Below are 18,296 nucleotides of genomic sequence, written 5' to 3' on the forward strand. Positions count from 1 at the left end.
TAATTCTTCATGAAAGCAGTAATGTAATATGTGCAAGTACAGATGACTAAATGGAAGTGTGATTTTTGCTCATGTCAGCATAGCTAGGCTGATTTCATCTATAGGAGCTGCAAGTGTTGACTTTCACAGGTACAGGCTTCAGCATTTGCTTGCTGCAGAATATTTTCCTGCTGTGGGTCACAGCCAAGTGTTCCGATAGCTCTGATAGCCAGAACATGCCAACAGCTTGGATATGGTGCCTGGTTGCACCCTTTGGAGCTAGGAGCACCTAGCACATGTCTGCTGGCATGTGCTCCAGTCACACCTTGGATTTTGCCCCATTTGCATTCTGATGGTCTGTCCATGCTCCTTGTTAGTGGGCATGTGTAGTCCAGCTGGAATGATGCAGGAAAAAACTGGTGCTAGTGGGCATAATGTCTTTTTATTTAATATAGGCCAAGAATCAGCTGTTGCAGACAGAAGCATTTTATCAGGAATATGGAGGAATAGAAGGTTGATGGCGTCACCTAATGGGACACATGAAGAGAAGAACTGTACAGAGCCAGGTAAGATGGGAAAACTTTGTAATGTCCTATAAGCTCTTGAGATGTATTGGGTAGTTTTGTCATGACCAAATTGCAGTGATATGTAAACATCAGTGTTAAACTTAAAAAAACCCAACAAATCAGGACTGTTCTGTGTAGAAATGAGGCTTATTGTGTTACATAATGACATGATTTTATGTATCAAAGGCAAAAGGTAATGATCAGATAAAGGCATGTTTAGGGTCATTGTGAGACTAGTGCCGACAATTCAGTTTCTGTAGCTTTGTTCCTTTGGTGATTATTCATTTCTGCCCAGCTGATGTATGTATATTGCACAAGTCATGAGAGGTATGCTCCTCTTAAAACTATGGGTAGCTAAATATGCAGTGCTTTAGATGACATCTGAGCTCAGTGATTTATGTTCTTTACCATTACACAGTTAATCATGGTTTGCTAGTTTAGTGATAAACTGTGTATTCAGAGTAGGAATTTTTGTTGTGTGGAGGGGGTTGATGAGGTAAGTGGTATGGAAACCCTGAAATCCATTTTACTTCAGGATTTCTATCTTGGCCAAGCAAAAAGAATTGATTGAGGGCAGGAATAGATGACGCATTTTACTATCAGTGTTAGTCCACAATGCTTTCATCTTCCCATCTGGCTTTCCAGTGTGTATTTCCTTTCTCTCTCTCCTTGCCTCTCTGTGGTTTATGGTGTGTGGGAGATGAGACATTTTGCCAATGGCACTAGCCAAGTTAATTTTTTTTTTTTGTTTAATGTGACTCTTTGATAAACTCTGGGGTAGCAATGGGGTGGGTGCCTTCTTGCCAACAGTGTCAGCATGAGTTCTGGGATGCTGTCAACCCCAGGCACTAGGAGAGTTTGGAGCAGTGTTCCTGCCCTCACTTACATGTTTGTTGTGATACTGAGGTGCCAGTTTTATAGATTGAGGATCACTAGTGTGCTTATACACTCCTGAGAGAGGAATGGAAGAACATAGCTCAAAGTATGTGCGTCCAAAAGTTTTAACTGTATCCTCTTGATGTCCAAGAGCTTCCCCATGCTTTTGTTAAGAACTTTGTGGGTCAGTTTGCTGTGCTCTGCATCTGTACCATTATGATGCTCTTGATTTGTCTGTCAACGTTGTTAACAATCAAGAAAGAATACAAAAAGGACCTTTTGGAAACACATAATGATTCTTGATGAATAGTCAGAAAATACCATTCTTTCCCACTTCTTTTTCATTTTCCTCTATATATGTGGATGCGTCAGTGTGATCTTGTCTGAGAACATACTTGTCAGCACACTTGGAGTCAAAGCAATGGAGGGCACAAAATTATAGAAGCTAGATCAGAAAGATACCTGTCAGAGTTCTGGTGGAGACTTCCATTTAGCATGAATGAGAACTTTTCACAATTATATGATAAAATGACCAAGGCAAAAACATGCTTGCACGTGAACTGGAATTCCAGAAACAATACTGACTTCTGCACATGTTTAAAACAAATAGTTCAGCTTCCTCCATTTTTCTAAAGTAATAAGATTAGTTTAAGAACAATTGGAATTGTTGTTGGAATTGGAATACAGCTGGGTCATTTTGATGTGCTTTCTGAAATTCAGGTCTCTGAGGTGCACTTTTCTCTGTAACCACAAGAGATGGACACAAGAGAGGCCCAAATATGCATCAGGATGGTGAAGTTTAAGAAAAATATCACAAGACTTGCATTAAATTGATACTTTCTAGTAACAGTAATGGTAGTAGCCTTTCTTTTAAGAAGTGTTTCTTCAGTTAGAACACAGATTTACAGATCAAATCTGTCACAGGATTGCAGTTGTAGCATTTTTAATCACTTCCTGTTATTCTGCAGTTATGTACTGCTTATCACTGTGTATCTTCTGCAGCTGAAGGGGGAATTGAGATGCTGTAGGAATGATTAGATCTAAGCTGCAAATAAAGGGAAGATCTGAAAATAGCTGAAGTTGGTGTTTGTGGGACAGGAGTGGGTCCGTAAGAGCCCATTATTGTTATTGCTCAGTCACAACTTCTGTAGATTTGGGGTAGTGTTCTTTGTTGGCTTTGTTTTTTGTCGTTTTGTTTTTTAATGTATAGGATGTTGACATGCTATTTTTCTATTTATTGTTTTCATTCTTGTCTGGTAGCCAGGGATTGAGATTTGTCTTGTAATGAGAAGGTAGCAATGATGGAGCACCCATCAGAAAGGAGCAAGTAATACAGCTCATCACTGTGGGAATGTAGCTTGTGTAATCACATGACTGCAGAGAGGGAAGATCCAGGAAAGGTCAAGAGACTTGGCAGAGATTGCATAGAAGATTGGTGAGAGTGTGGATTTTCTGTTGGAATATGAACACACGGTTCCCTATGGGCTCCTCTGTGAGATGTACTTGCTCTCACCTATGTCATTTCTGTGTCTGCTCTAAGCATGAAGGGCTGTACAAATGCATGGCTGTGTGTATGGTGTATAGCAGTTTTCTTTTGTTATGTGGATGTTTTTATGTGTGTGTTTAGGATACAAGAATTTCATAGTACCTTGAGAAATGCAGGTTCTTGCTGAGAGCCTGTTAATTCCTTGTGTTATTGCTGTGCTTCCTTTTCATTAGCTTCCCACACAAGTCTTCAGCATTACCTCCCTTTTTCCAAAGGCTTTCAATGAAGTTAATATATTTACCACTTCATTTGATTTTCTTACTTACGTGTAAGTGAAAAAAATAAAAATCCCAATTGTTAGAAATGGCAGCTATAGAAGTTTATAAGACCATGAGATCCCTGCACCTCATGACACTGGCAAGAAAGGCTCACCCTTTGTAATATACATTGGGATAAAAACCCTCTAAGCTTCTAGAAATAATGTTAGAAGCTTGTGATAGCTGCTATCTTCTAGAAGCTCACATAGTCTGCACTGTTTTATATTAGTCTCATTTGCTGAAGTAGATAATTTTGTATTGTGCTCTTCTGCAAACATTGATAATGTTTCTGGGGCATTGTGTCAGAAGAGGAAAAATGCTAAAGTCTCAACAATGCTGCTTTAAAAAAGAACCAGAGGAGTCTGAAAGAGGACAAGAAAATACATGTATGTGTGTGTATGTAACTAGAGAAGAAAAGTTGGGGTTTTTGTATCAGAGGAACGATAATCATGAACATCTTAAGAGGTGCTCCACATTTTTTCTGATGGTAATATTCTGCAATCATGAAGAATTAAAGACTGTCTCTATCCCATAGCAGCCAAGGATCTGTAGGTCAGCTGCAGGAAGGAGGTAGAGCCTTGGGAGCACCAAGCCAGCCTTGGTTCTAGTCTGGACTGAGACCAAATCCTCACCACAGTTAACATGTTCCGTAGCATTTTTCTATTAAAGATCATTCCTGGCTTTAAACTTCCCCATTGTTGAAAGCTTCTCTGCTTTATATTGTCCTGGAGGCTAGAGGGCTTATAGATTGTATATAGAAGGCTCTGGACTTCAGAAATTTCATGAGAGCCTGGGATTTTTGAATTATGAGTCGTATATTTATTTGGTAGTGAGTAGTTCTCTGGATGGCTTCCTCTTAGAAGGAAACCAAGCTACCTTTTCTTCGTGGCTCTGGGTAGATTTCTGTGGGAGGAGGAGTTGACCTGACCCTCACTTAAAGCAGAGAGAGCAGAAAAGAGGAATAGTTGTCTATAGCATCTTAACATACCTCGTTAGTTTGCAACCAATTTTTTTGCCGTATCCAAGCTCTCACTTCCATCTGCCATCAGCTTGCTAGCTTGCAGTGCCATCTGCCCAGAAAGTCTGATTTGTAGCTTCTCTGCTCCAATGGCTTGCCTCTTGTTTCAGAATGTTCCCATGACTCCGTGTCCTCCAGAACTCCAAGTAACGTTTCCAGGGCACATACAAGGTGGAGTGCCTGGGTGTCATGATGTTTTTTACCACTGGGGCATGTCTGGCTGCTAAAAAACTGATCCAGACTCTTTGCTGTTGTGAATATTTTCAAGTAGTCCCTGTATATGGGTAGAATTTTTTTTCCCCCTGTGAATTAGAAATGGGAATATATTTCCATTGTCTTCTGACCCTAGTTAGGGAGTGGCCTTGAAACAGAAAGGCAGTGGGATTTTCTTGTCTGTGGTTTGTCAGCCATGGACAGTTCATGAGCTACACTGATTTTAAATAGGTGGAGGTGTGGTTCAAGTGTGCTCCTTCCATTGCTGTTAGTGGGTAAATATGAATTTTCTACATTTTGGCCATAGAAATCCTCTACAACGTTACAAGCTGGGGACAGTGTGGCTGGATGGTGTACAGGCGGAAAGGGACCTGGGGGTGCTGGGTCCTCCGGGACAGCCGGTTGAATATGAGCCAGCAATGTGCCTTGTGGCCAAGAAGGCCAGCAGCACCCTGGCCTGCATAAGGAATTATGTGGCCAGCAGGAGCAGGGAGGTAATTCTTCCCCAGTACTCGGCGCTGGTGAGACCACATCTTGAGTGCTGTGTCCAGTTCTGGGCCCTCAGTTTAGGAAGGATGTTGAGATGCTTGAACATGTCCAGAGGAGGGCAACAAGGCTGGTGAGGGGCTTGGAACACAAGCCCTATGAGGAACATTTGAAGGAGCTGGGGTTGTTTAGCCTGGAGAAATGGAGGCTTAGAGGTGACCTTATTGCTCTCTACAACTTCTTGACGGGAGGTTGTAGACAGGTTGGGGACTGTCTCTTACACCGGGCAGCACCTGACAGAACCAGAGGACACAGTCCCAAGCTACGTCAGGGAAGGTATGGGTTGGATATTAGGAAAAAATTTTTCACTGAAAGAATAATAAAGTACTGGAATGCTCTTCCCAGAGAGGTGGTAGAATCACCATCTCTGGATGTGTTTAGAAAAAGGCTGGACATGGCACTTGGTGCTATAGTCTGGATTCTGAGTTGAGGTGCTAGGACATAGGTTGGACTCGATGATCTTAGAGGTCTCTTCCAACCTCATTATTCTGTGATCCTGTGAATTGTGGAATTGGGGGAAGACAGGGTTAGCATTTCTTCCTGAGCTATGCTGCATTTTTAGTTTACCATTAAAAGGCATGTTGTAGCAATGCTTTGTGTACCTGCAGTGAGAGAGAAAGAATCAGTCCTCTGCAGTAAAGTGTGTTTCCCAGTAGCATGTGTGTGAGTTCAAAGTCGTTAAGTCTGTGTATATTTTACGCTGTTCGTTATAACCTTGGGGACTCATGTAAGATGCTATGCATTGTAGAGAAACTATAGAAGTCTTAGACAGTTTTGTTAGTGTACCACAGAGAGAACAAGAGCCTGTTATTTTTTTCTACAAAAATCAGAGATGACTGGAGAAGACAGGACTGACTCTTCCAAGCAATTTTCCAAAGGGGCAGAAAACATTATTTCTTGTACACTTGTAGTAAAGACACTATAGGAACTATTGATTTCCATAAGTTGTATTTAACAAACACAGTGCTTATAAATGCATAATTCTTAACATGCTGGATTGATGTATCCTTTTTTTCCTTAATCCTTATAGACACCTTAATATATAAGAGCCTGAACTTAGAGTAATAAAGGCTGGTGGAATATATAATTTTGTGCTGATGTAAATTTTCTTTAAATGATGTGATAATATGTATTTCTTTTAAACAATGTGCTCATGATCTTCCCTAGATCAAACTTGCATTTTGTAGCAGGGATGAATGCCTCAGACCTCCACTTTTAAGGATGTGGTATTAATAATTTCATTGTAAACCTCAGTTTCATGAACAGCCTGAATTTGTAAGCTCAGTATGACCTGCATGTGCTCTTACCATGCATTCATACAATACCTAGCACAGAAAGATCATGGTCTCATTGAGATACTAGAGACATTTATTGTGTTCTGTTATATGCAAATATTCCCCATGTGCATATTAGTCAGACTTCCTCTCTGCCTTGATGGATAGAATATGTGCAACTATTGTAGTGATAGATTTATTGATAATGCATGCATATGGATTTAAAATACTTTGTTAGTCTAGTGTGTTATGCCCTCAAAGACCAGGAAAGTTATCAGCCATAAACATTCTATTTTCATGTTGGTGTAAAAGGAAATGAAAATGAAGAAAGGTTTAAGAAAAAGTTTCCTAGTTGCTTTATGCACATATGTTATTCACATAACATATAGGTGCAGTGTCCTGTGAATGTGTATTTATTTATGTAGTTGAAAGACTTACTAATTAGCTAGCATGTAGCTTATTTCTGTGGCCACTTGTGATATACTGGTGGGGTTTTATTTGTTTTGGATCTGCTTTGGGTTATTCCGCCTCACCAGGTGATTCCTGACTCCCTTTTGTCCCTGTAGATGCTGAGTGGTAAACTTCATTGATTGTGATCTCATTTGTATGGCTTCTAATTCAGGGGAAAATAGATGTGTGACCATTTAAAACCACTTTTAGTGGGGTAGTTGATGGCAAATGACAAACATGTTATCACAAGTTTTTCTTCTGTGACTGCCAAGTCTCCTAAATCAGAATTCACACCTAGGTTGAGATTGAACTTCTGACATCTTTGCATGGCCTTTGGGTGTGAGTATTAAATGGTTATGCAGGTAGGTGTAGTTGAGGTTAGTTGGGAAAAGTGGTGAGGTTTTTCTTTGTGTTGGGGTTTTTTTGTTGGTTGGTTTGTTTATTTATTGTTTTGTTTGTTTGTGTTTTTTTTTTTTTCTTGTGAACCAGTGTAGGAAATGTGCTTTGACTAAACATAGAATTTGAAAAATAATCATCCTTCTTTCTGAGCTTTTCATTTTCTAGCAGCATGTTAAAACTGGCATCCAGAATACTAGAAAGAAATGAGACAAGCATCTCTCTGTGCTTTGACACAATCTGCCAGCAGCATCCCCTGGAGAGCTGAGAACTGAAAACGAACTCCAGGGTAATTTATCCATTTTGCCAGGTTTAGGTGTCAAGTTTGTGGAAGCAGTTTAACACACCGTAAATTGGGATCTGACTAATGCCATTTTGAGATGTAGTAAACAAAGGCAAATTAAACATATTAAATAGTATTTTCTTATGTTACTGTATATTCTTAAATGTAGTAAAAACACTACTTAATATAATCTTTATTTCATATGACTCAGATTTATTTACAGTTGGCTTGGGTCCAGTTGAAGTACACTGTGGATAAGGACTTTTACAAGCTAAGTCTTTGCTTTGGAACCAAGAAGCAGGCCTGAAACAAAAATCCAAATTCTTAAAATGTAGCCACTTCAGAACTAAATGTAATGTCTGTGAACACAGGTTCATACTTGAAATATCTAGGCTGAATGCTCTGGAGTGCTAGACTAAGATCTCAAGTTTCCTGTATTAGCCCAATTCTAATATTCAGATATCTGATTTGCCTGTATTTCAAACCACATTACCTAAGCCTTCCTCAGATGTTAATGTTGTAATAGTGCAACATTTCTTTTTCTGTAACTGCAGACAACTCGGGCAGAGAGCAGCTGTGTAAATTATTGGCCTGAGGTCAAAGAGGAAATATGAGACAGCATCAAATCCAGACACCTCAGTTTTGATTTAGGCTCCTGGAAAAATTATGTTTGGACCTCCTGAAGTTCCATCTAACCTGAGTTGTCCTGTGATGTGGTGCAGAAATGAAATGAATTATATTTCACTCAGGACATATTTGAAATTCTGAAGTAGGGATTTCAAAATCAAAGTTAATAAGACTTGGACATGCAGCTCTCCATGGTATTGCTGAGTGACTCACCTTTAGTGGGGGATAATGTGTGTGTGTTTGGATATGTTCTTCTGGTATGACTGGAGAGTTAGACCATTTTGTAGATATGTGCTTCGTTTTCCTCTTAGAAAATGGTGCTGTTGGTGTGAAAGCTGTGTTTAAATGTACGTCCCTATCTTGGTCCCTTCCAATTTTGATTTCTATGTCATCTTGTACTGCTGCTGTCTGCTTGGTATCATGTGCAGCTGCTCCCAGACCTGACTTTGCTGTTGTAGGAAGTGGGTTGAAAAGGCCTTGTAAATCAGCCTGGGAGCATTAATCCACACTGCAGGGGTTGGCCTAGCACAGTCTTTATGAGATTCTGGGTTGCTTGACAGGTGCTAAAATGCTGGATTCATTTCTGCATCTCTGTGCACTTGGTGTTTCATCAGTCTCACTTGGACCACCAGTGTCCAAGGAGGATTCAGACAAAACTCTACAAGTGCAGAACTGAGCTGCAGGGAAGTAGAGTGTGAAAAGCACCTGGAGACAGAAGATCGTCACCAGAAGCTGGTGGTATAGAGAAGAGGTATAGAGAAATTTGGGGGTTGTAACTGTGTGGTAGAAAGACTGAGATTATCCTGTCAGGCATCCTGGAGTTGAAAGATAGATGAAAGAGACATGTGAATGAAGGGAGACTGAATTTGGACGGTGAACCACGGGACAGTCTTGGGAATTGCAAGGCAAAGAGGTCGGCCCTGGGAAGCAGTAAGCCGAGAAAGTCATAAAACAGAGTGAAAAGTAAAAATGTAGAGAGAGATTTGGTTTTGGTTGGGCAAGAAATTACAGTAAATTAGTTTTAAACTTTGTTCTGCTATGATTTCTGATAAGAACCTTTGTAATTATTTTTTTGTGAAGTTACAAAATTTTATTGTCTGTATTTAGTTCTGTATTTGTTAAGTCAATGACATTTTACAGAATAGATGTGGTTACTCACCTAGTAGGCTGAAAATATTGCATGAACCTGCTGACAATTCAACTGGCATCTATCCTGTTCTACAGGGAGGCAGGACTTTCAGGCAGAAAAGAGTGGTGGTTTTCTTTATGCTTTGAAGTTGACAGACATTGAAGACATTCTAGTAGAAATTGTACTAGCATTAGAAACTGAGTGAGATTAACTCCTGCTCTAACTCTGCTGGTAAGCTGAAGTACAGCAGAGCAAACACCTCAGGTGGAATGCAAGTTACCATGTGTATGTTGTCAGCCAGTTGTTTCTTTTTTTTTTCAACATGAGATGAATGGTTTAATGCTAATAACAGGTGCTGCATTAACGATGCTGAGGGTGACATCATCTCCCCATAGTGAGGAACAGTGGTAAATGTGCCTTCCTGCAAGCAAGAAGATGATAATTTAGACTTTGCCTGTTCAGTTTCCATACATGCTTGTTGGAAAATTCTCAGAGATTGCCTAAACCTGATGAATTACTTTCCCCCTGCATATGATGCATTCAGTTGTTTAGTGAGTTGAGGGCAAGATGATTGAATCTATTGCTATTCAAAGGTATTTAAACCTTTTAGTAGCAAGATGTAGGATATTCACAGACGGTGGGAAACATTTAAGCTTCTGGAATGGAATTTTTGAATTACATCTATGTTTAGAAGTTTAAATTGACTGAAGTGTGTAGAATAGATTTATTACCCGCTCCCCCCATTTACTGTGAATCAGCTTGTGCTTTGAGTTTTGTGAGCTCCTCGACCAAAACTGACTCTTTGAGAGAGGCAGTTGTTTGGAACCTCAGGGAGCATATCTGTGCTCTCTTAACTCTACCATCAATACAACCATGACAGTTTACAGCAGCTGAGGCTCTGCCCTACAGATTTAGTGCTGGATGGTATTTCTGGTTTAGTTCTTTGATAAGAATTTTCTCCCTCTACTTTTTATGCCTTTGTAAAGGTTGCATTCTTTACTTGATTATGTTATGTGTTTTTAAATCCCTCCATAGGATCTTTGGCTGCTGTTGCATGAAATTGTAAGGCTTTTTCTTACCTTCTGTAGCCTTTTGCCAACCTTGCTCTTCTCTGTTGCTGCTATCCTTTGTCTGCTTCCTTCACCTGCACTGCCACTTTGAGGTGTTTCCAATGTCCATTTACTTTTTCTTGTTATTTTTATGCAGACGCTTCCAGAGCAGAAGGTGAAAGAAACTTACCTGGAATATTATCACTCTTTCCTTTCTTGAATATCACTTCAGGAGCCATGAGTACTGTGGTGCTCTGAGAAATTGGTGAGCCAGGATTGGCTAGACAGAGAAGTCAAAGCTAGCATATTAATTAGTCCTGTTTCAGTGATGTTTTGCTAGTTGAGGGTAGGAGGTCCCTGTAGAGCTATAGTGTTGTCTGTCCTTGTATGAGATGCAGTGGTAGTCCCTAAGAGTGCCTAATGAAAATGAACAAGGAAAAGAAGACTGAAAAAAGGCAAAGTGACTTACCCAAAATCTGCAGAGAAGGTCAGTAGCTAAGCTCCATTTCTCCCCCACATAATCACAAATTGTAGCCATATTAAATTCATTGAGCCTGGAGCTCAGTGCCACCATCAGCACTCCTTCCAGATCAGCTCATAATCGGAATCTTATTGTGCACATTAAAATGAAAGATGCAACTTTTCACAGTAAGTAAAGCATTAGAACTTCCCAGCTAATTAAAACTGGTAGCTCAGTGCTACACTACAGAGCACTTGTGATTTCTTTGTGTCTTCCACACAGAGGGAGAAGAAGTCTTGGAATGTATAGATCTTTTTAGTTGCTCCACAGAAGAGGGTGACCCATCTTTGGGCCAGCTGCTCTCCACAGAGAATGGAAATAAAAAACTGTGACTAGGGAAGTTGCAGGTCTCTGCTGTGGTGATGTTTCTACCACTGGGGAATGCTTTTTTAGACGGCTGTGTGAGAGGGACTGTGTAAAACACCAACACTCTGTTGCCCTACCAGGAGTAAAATGAGGACCTCTTGCTGCTTGCAGGCTGAAAAAGGAAAGAAAATGGTCAGCAGGATTTTCTTGTGTGTGAACAAACTTGTGCTTGTGCCTGACTCAAAGTTCGTTGAGAACTATTTTTTTGTGTTTCGTGGAGGGTGAGGGGAGGGTTTATTTAGGCCAATTGACTTTTCAGTGCAGAATATATACTGCAGATTTGAAGGTAATCAGTTAATCAATTGTGTTTTTCAATATGTGTTTACTATAGTTATTTGGTTGTACAGGATTGTTTAGTAATAGCACGTGATGAGGGAGTTCTTACTTGGAAAGACTATCTGGGATCATCTCCAGAACTGCTTTAATCTGTGGATATTTAGGGCAACTAAGTTTAGTAAGTACTACTTAGGTAATTAAAGGTTGGAGCTGGGCTGCTTTCTCTGCCAGACAGCAGACTGGTAATGGGAAATTAGTCAACTTGGTTCAGTGTTATCTTCTGAACAGCACCAAGCCTGGTCACCCAGCTCAGTTTTATTTTTCTCTTGTCTAAGGGGTTTGACAGTCAGAATAATACCATATTTCATGTAGTCTAGGAGGTAGCAAAACTTAAAATTGCTTAGGTTGAAAGGAATACTTACAGCTGGAAACAGTCACGATACCCTTTTTGCACTCTGGACTCTAATTTGCTTTAAAGAAAAAAAAATGCAGACTGGCTAAAGAATGTTTAAGTCTCTGCTAAATAACTACTTGTGAAATTCTTTTTACTCAGTGTTTCACCAGTTGCTCCTTGGATACAGGTACAAAAACAATTTGTAGATGTAAGAAAGATGTATTGAAAAAGGATAGTTGACCATATCATACATGCTTTTCTGGGTCTTAAGAAGTACTATAGAAGTTTCTATATAAGCTCAGTGGCTTTTGAAATTGTTCAGATTTGGTGGAGTACATGAAATTATTTGCAGAACCTTTTGGTTTTGTTTAAGACTTTCAAAATTCAATGTTTTCTCCTTCATTCTACCTGTTGTTGGATTGAATACTACACAAATGCCACTAGCATTGCTGTTATTCTGGCATGAAATTACAGCTGGGATGGGGACAACAATGTATGTACTCTATGCTTCTTGCAAATAAAATTGTAGTGTTCCCAACTAAAATTCTTCCCTTCCATTCAGCAACCAGTTGCGAATATTTTGGTTGTGCTGCATTGCTGACTCCAGGCTGCACTGTGAATTGAGCACTGCAGTACAGCTCTGAGGAACCTCTGAGGATACGTCCTGCCAAGGGCTCAGCTCTGTGGGTTAATGCCATCCCCCAAAGGGTTTTCAGCTGTGAGAGGCTGCACATCTGTTAACTTGTAGAAGAGATGAGAACCTCCTGTATCCAGAGTGTAGAGGGGAAATGGCTGTGTTGGACAATACTGGCCGTGTGCCTGTCTGTGGTACGACTTGTGACATCTCACTGGGCAACAGGGTAGTATGTCCTGATTCTGGAGTGCCTACAGACATCACCCCAAACTGAGATCTTGAGCATTGTTACAAGAAACCAGATTATCATGTTTTGTAGAGAAGACTAAGTTCAGTCACTAAGTGGAGAGAGGTTTTTGTTTGTCTTATTTAGAGTTTTTTTACAACAAAATCTTGCATCTCATTTTGTAAGTAATAGATATTTTATAAATCTCTTGTTTCAATGGCAATTTCATTATAGTAGTAGCTGTAGAATCAGTAGTTCTGTGCATTGACTTGAAATGTACAGAGCTGCATCACAACCTTATACACCAGTCTTTACTGCAAGAGATTAAGATCCAGTGTTTCAGTGTGATATGGGGACCACAAAATCCTCAATTCTAACTGTGCCTGCAGCAGTGAATTTCTGTGGAACTTTACCCTATATTCCTTCACTACAGAAAAAATACTTTTTTTTTCATTCCCCAGGGAGCAAAAATATAATTCAACACTAGCAGGGAACCTTGACCTCTATTCCTTCTGCAAATATTACTTATTTAGATTGGGCTCTGAACATGGAAAGCATCTTCAAAGTAGTAAGCCTTGCTGTCCACAGAGAGTGAAGATGATCTTGGATTTCCCAATGGTAGATTTGCAACTACTTGAGTGCCACAATATAAATTCTGATTTAGAATAAGTGTAAATATGATGTAGCTTATCAATGAGGCACCAGTTTCTTGCCCTCAGATTATTTAGTTCATTGCTCTGATTATTTCTTTTTTTCCTCTGCAAAAATACCTTTCCTTTTCTGTCTGTAAAATGGATCTTTTATATGAGAAAAGCAAATAGATTGCTTGTTTTAAAGTAATGTAATCACATTAGGCATTTACAGGAGTAAAAATTCAAAGTTACAGTCGTTATGTTTCCAAAGAATGCATTTATATTCTGCTAGTAAATGTACTTCAGTATTAAGGAAACAATAGTAATCTTTCTCTTCTTCATGCAAATGGTGTAGCATACCCTTTGGTGTCTTGCTATTTTAGTTGCACGGTGACTTTATATACTTAATCTTGAAGAGGCATTTGGATCGTATTATTTAACAGCCATGGGTAAAAGCCTCTTGCAATTATGAGATTAACAAGAGTTACACTATGTTTTGATTCTTTCTGAAGACTGATACGTGAATGCATGTGTGCTTTGACTAGATACATGTTTAACTCAATTTTCTCTCTCTTTTGGTTTTTTCCCCTCCATTTTTCCTTTAGAGAAAAATTCTGTTATCTGAAAGATTTTCAAAGAATGTAAAAGGCTTAAATGCCATAGGTGTTCCTTCAGATGCTGCTGTGAGGGCCAGACACCTTTACAGCTGCAAAATAACAAAATCCAATAATAGAAATTTGGAATTTGGCTTTACTGGCTGTTGAACTCTATGGTGTATGCTTTATGAGAGGATAATTTGGATAATTTGATTTTATTTAAAACAAACTTGGGAAAGTAGTACACTTTTTCTCCCTTTTGGAAAAACCTTCACTCTCCAAAAAATGAAGTTACAAACACGTAATTAAAGCTGTGAGAAATATCCTTGTGTTGTAAGGTATTAATTGCTGGTAAGTTTATGCTAACTGTAAAATAGCTCTGGCTTTTTAGAACATCATGCATCACTGTATTTATTAATTCTTAACTAAAATATTTAACTTGATAATGTTGAATAATTTTATGGGGAAAAATGTCTGCTAATTCAGAGGCTTGAAAATAGCACCGGGTTGGCTTTCATAAATCAGCACAAGCTCCTGTTTCTTGATGTTGTGTAACAGCTGTTGATGTGATGCTGCAATTTAAACTTCAGAAAAAGCTGATTAGTGTAAACCTCCCACATAGCGTTGAGGACAGGCTGGAGGCAGAGCTGAAGTGAAATGACCCATGCAAACATGGTCACACTTCAGTATCATGGGAATAGTCCAATCTTGCAAAGCTAATCTGAATGTATGTCTAGGTTTAGATGTTTGTATTTGTTTACTTTAGGTGTTTGGTTATTTTTTTGGTTCAGTTTATATTTTCTTGATCTACTTTTTGAAAACAAAAGTGTTGAGTGGAGTGTTGGGGTTGAGGTGCTGGCACACATGCAGCAGCAGCTGAAGGGACCATTTCTGCTTCAGGACAAAGCTGTCTGGAAATGGAACTTTGTTACAACCCTCCACGCCAGAGTGCATTCGTTTTGGTTTGAAGGGCAGATTTTTATGTAAGGTGGATCTAATTCATGATTTCACTTGGCTCACTTGAGCCAATATTCAGATTTAGTACAGCATTTGTGCAGAACTTTGACACTGAACATGTAATTGACCTGAAGTTGTTGATCTTGTTGTGAGCTGAGGCCTTTCCAATGCCTTGAGTATCCATTGGGATGTTTCAGCCAAAACAGGGCCTTAGACTTTGGCAGAAATCAAAGGTTTTGAGTTTGTTGGGTTTTTTCTTCTTTAGAGGAATATTTTGGTCTTGTGCTGTACCTAAGCCATTGTTCACGTCAGTAGGACCCCTGCAAACACTGCAAATTCAGCACTGGGCTGCCTTATCCAGTGTAAAAGTTAGGATCTTGCTATTATTGTCTCTGAATATTACCTGCATGCAGCTTCTCTGACTTACAGGAGGGATGATATGCTCTTAAGGAGCACTGCTACTCAAAATGGAGAATGGAGATTTTATATGTATTTTATATTTATGTGTCTATTAAATTTACATGGTCTGTAAATCTAGTGTGTGAGCTGACCATCTAATGACCTTTAAAAATGCAGCCTTTGGAGAGATGAAGAGGGATTTGTTAGTTGGCAGATTTGTGCTAGCAGGCTTCAGGTTATTTACAGAAGTCTGGAATTTTGTGCTCTTGGATTTAAAGAATACTGTGTAATTCAGATCAAAGGCAAAGTATTAAAATCTTAATTCCACTGGGAGAAATATCCTTTATTTTGGCATTCTCAGACATTGTTCTCAATTCATGTTACTAATGTACCTTATCAAGAGAAAAAAGTTGAAGTTTTCTCATAATTTTCTGTGAAATAATTTTTCTTTTGTAATAGGACTACATATTAGTCTGTGAAGGTTATTCATAATTTTAAACAGTGAAATTTCTGTGATATTAAGACAAAATCATAATTACTGTCAGGTGTTTATATTTCCTCTGTTAATTATATAGTGAAAATAATGATATGCTCAATTTCATTGTTAAATACTGAAATATCCCTGTGTCATTAAAACTGTTAGTGTATAGGTAAGGAGGAGGAAGGAAGGGAACCAAGGGAAAGGGCATTTCAAAACTATTACAGTTGCTTTTGTAGAAGAGTGTTTAAATCTGTGCAGATGGAAGATGCTAAATTGCATTTCTGTGGACTTTTACAACCAACTTAAAATTCATGGGTTATACATCTGAAGAGATCACAGTGAAAAACTAATTTGTCTGGTGGAAAGCAAAGTAACCATTGCTAGAAGTGTTTCCCTCTCAAATGATGAAAACTGATCTTACTGTGCTGTCTAGTGCTCAAAAGTACCTTGAATTTTGTTAGATGAGTTTGGGTGGTAAAACAGAAACTGTAAATCTCTATGTTTGAGGTTGTTTGTTGTCCTTGGCCTGTGGAAAAGTGCCAGATGACGTTAGAAAGTGTTCTATGTGGTCTGAAAGCACTGTGTCATCCTTAAGGTTTAATTTCTTTACCTATTTTTGTGCATCCAAAGCTGTGGAACAGATACTGGCAGTGTAATAAAGCAAAATGTTCTTGTAGTGTGAGTTGTACCCCTGTCCATAGAAATTGTATCTCTCACCATGAAATATCTGATATATTACTGAAAACTAATAGATTCCATTCTCATAAAAGTCAGTAAGGAAAATTCCCTTGAACAGGAAAGGGAAGTGGGATGTGGAGTGGGATTTTCAGGACCTCAATTCTAAGGTATGGACAGATTGTCTGTGAAGTCTTTGGAGTAAATGTGCTCAGTTCTCTGGGTTTCAGTTGCAGCTGGATGTCTTTGGCAGTCTCACCAAGTGCATCCTTAGGTACCTGGATATTTGGGCACTTCAGCAGAAGGGGAAAAGTTAAATAAAACTTTCTGCCATGTTTTAGAAGAACTGCATTTTCTTTCTGAAATGATGTAGGCCTCAAAACCCTAATTATACCTGCAGTGTGTCCACTGAAGTTGGTGAGGACTTTTGAACACAAAAGGAGCTTTTGGCAAGTGGATGAGTTGCCCTCACTACAGAATCTTTCACAGTAAACACAAGGAACAGATGAGGGACAGTAAAGCAGGAGAGAGCAGAAGTCTCTGACTGTAGGAGAAAACTCATGTTCAAAAGTTAGCAGTTCTTGTGGGGCAGGCTGGGAACTGTGGAGTTGTTTTGCCTTGCTAAACAACACTTTCTCACTCATTTTGGACAGACTTCCTAGTAAATGTGCAAAGATGCAAAGGTGTTCTGCTGTATGAATCAACTTTAGGACTGTAGTTGACATAGTTACAGTCTGTATCTTTTGGGTTTTTTTAGGAGAGGTGATACTTCCTTGAATTAGTGACCAGTGAGGTGTGAGAGAACTAGTCTGGAAGCGGAAGGATTTAAGTTTAACTTCTTAAATTAAAATTGCCATAGTAACAGTGGCTTGTGCCAAATTCAGTCTTACTGAGGTGTGTAAGGAGTGCTTTGAATACACCTAATTGATCTAGTCTCTCTGGAGGCTTTGGAGGGTTTCAGTGCTGTTTCACCTTGCTGCTGGAGTGTAGTGTTGCTCAGGTGGAACACAGTTGTCTCTTTCCCCGCATGAAGGTCGTAGCTCTGTGCAGCTGAAAGTGCCTAGGGAGCCTGTAACATAAATAGGGAGATGCTGTGTTCATGCTTCCTCCAGGGACAGGTGTCTGCTAATGCAAACTTTCTGGATAATTTCTTTATTTACTCAAGTTCTGTATTAATCCCAGTTTAGCCCAAAATTTGGTTGTGATCATCTAATTCTCCACATTTCAGGCCTCATTTGTGGACTTGGACTAAAAGTCTCACAAATGTACAATGAAGTTTTGTGCTTTAGAGAGAAATGCTATGCTACAGTAATGGAAGCTGCAGAATACTACAACAGAAAGACAGTCATAACCACAGAAGGCTTGATACTAGGCTGTTATGTTATACCCAAGACACACTTAAATTGTTTCTCAAATAGAACATTGCATTTGAAATAACTCCTCCCTGAAAATACTGAATGACTAAGTTACAGACCTTTCAAATTACATACCACATCGTATGCTATAGTTATTTTAGCTGAAAATTTTAAATAACATTCACGTGTTCAGAAACAGTGATGACAGTGTTGTTGAATTTTTTTCTTTACCTGTTGAATATTTGGCTCTCTAGACAGAAGTGAGCACTTCCCATTAAAAATTTAGTTCCTTGTAGTGCATATTATATTGTTTTTTTATGGTAAGAATGGCTTGCAAGTGACATTAACTGTTTAAAATTGAGACTGATGGTCATGTAAACCACTATATTTATCCTCAGTGGAGACAAAGCATCCCAAAAGACCTGTACACTGATAGATGAATTTGGGGTCTTATTTTTCTGTTCTAAAACAAGCATCCTTTGTGTGTTATGTGTTAGGTGAATGAAATTCAATCTCCAGAGACACAGTTCTAAGTATGTTTTGGTAATGGCCCAGCTAAGATGGTAGAAAGAAAGG

The 18,296-nt window shown here is 39.1% G+C and overlaps 1 protein-coding gene across 1 annotated transcript in view; it reads left to right on the forward strand.

The window, feature by feature from the left end:
* Nucleotides 1-440: 440 nt before the first annotated feature.
* The window catches only part of LOC121355929 (ras and Rab interactor 3-like), a 152,724-nt gene continuing 134,868 nt past the window's right edge, over nt 441-18,296 (forward strand). The window contains exon 1 of the mRNA XM_041471814.1: nt 441-545. Within this exon, the coding sequence (XP_041327748.1) occupies nt 497-545 (49 nt within the window). The 5' untranslated portion in view covers nt 441-496. The remainder of the gene's footprint in view (nt 546-18,296) is intronic.

This window comes from Pyrgilauda ruficollis, unplaced genomic scaffold, assembly GCF_017590135.1.
Source record: "Pyrgilauda ruficollis isolate IOZ18807 unplaced genomic scaffold, ASM1759013v1 scaffold28, whole genome shotgun sequence".
Taxonomy (NCBI): Eukaryota; Metazoa; Chordata; class Aves; order Passeriformes; family Passeridae; genus Pyrgilauda; species Pyrgilauda ruficollis.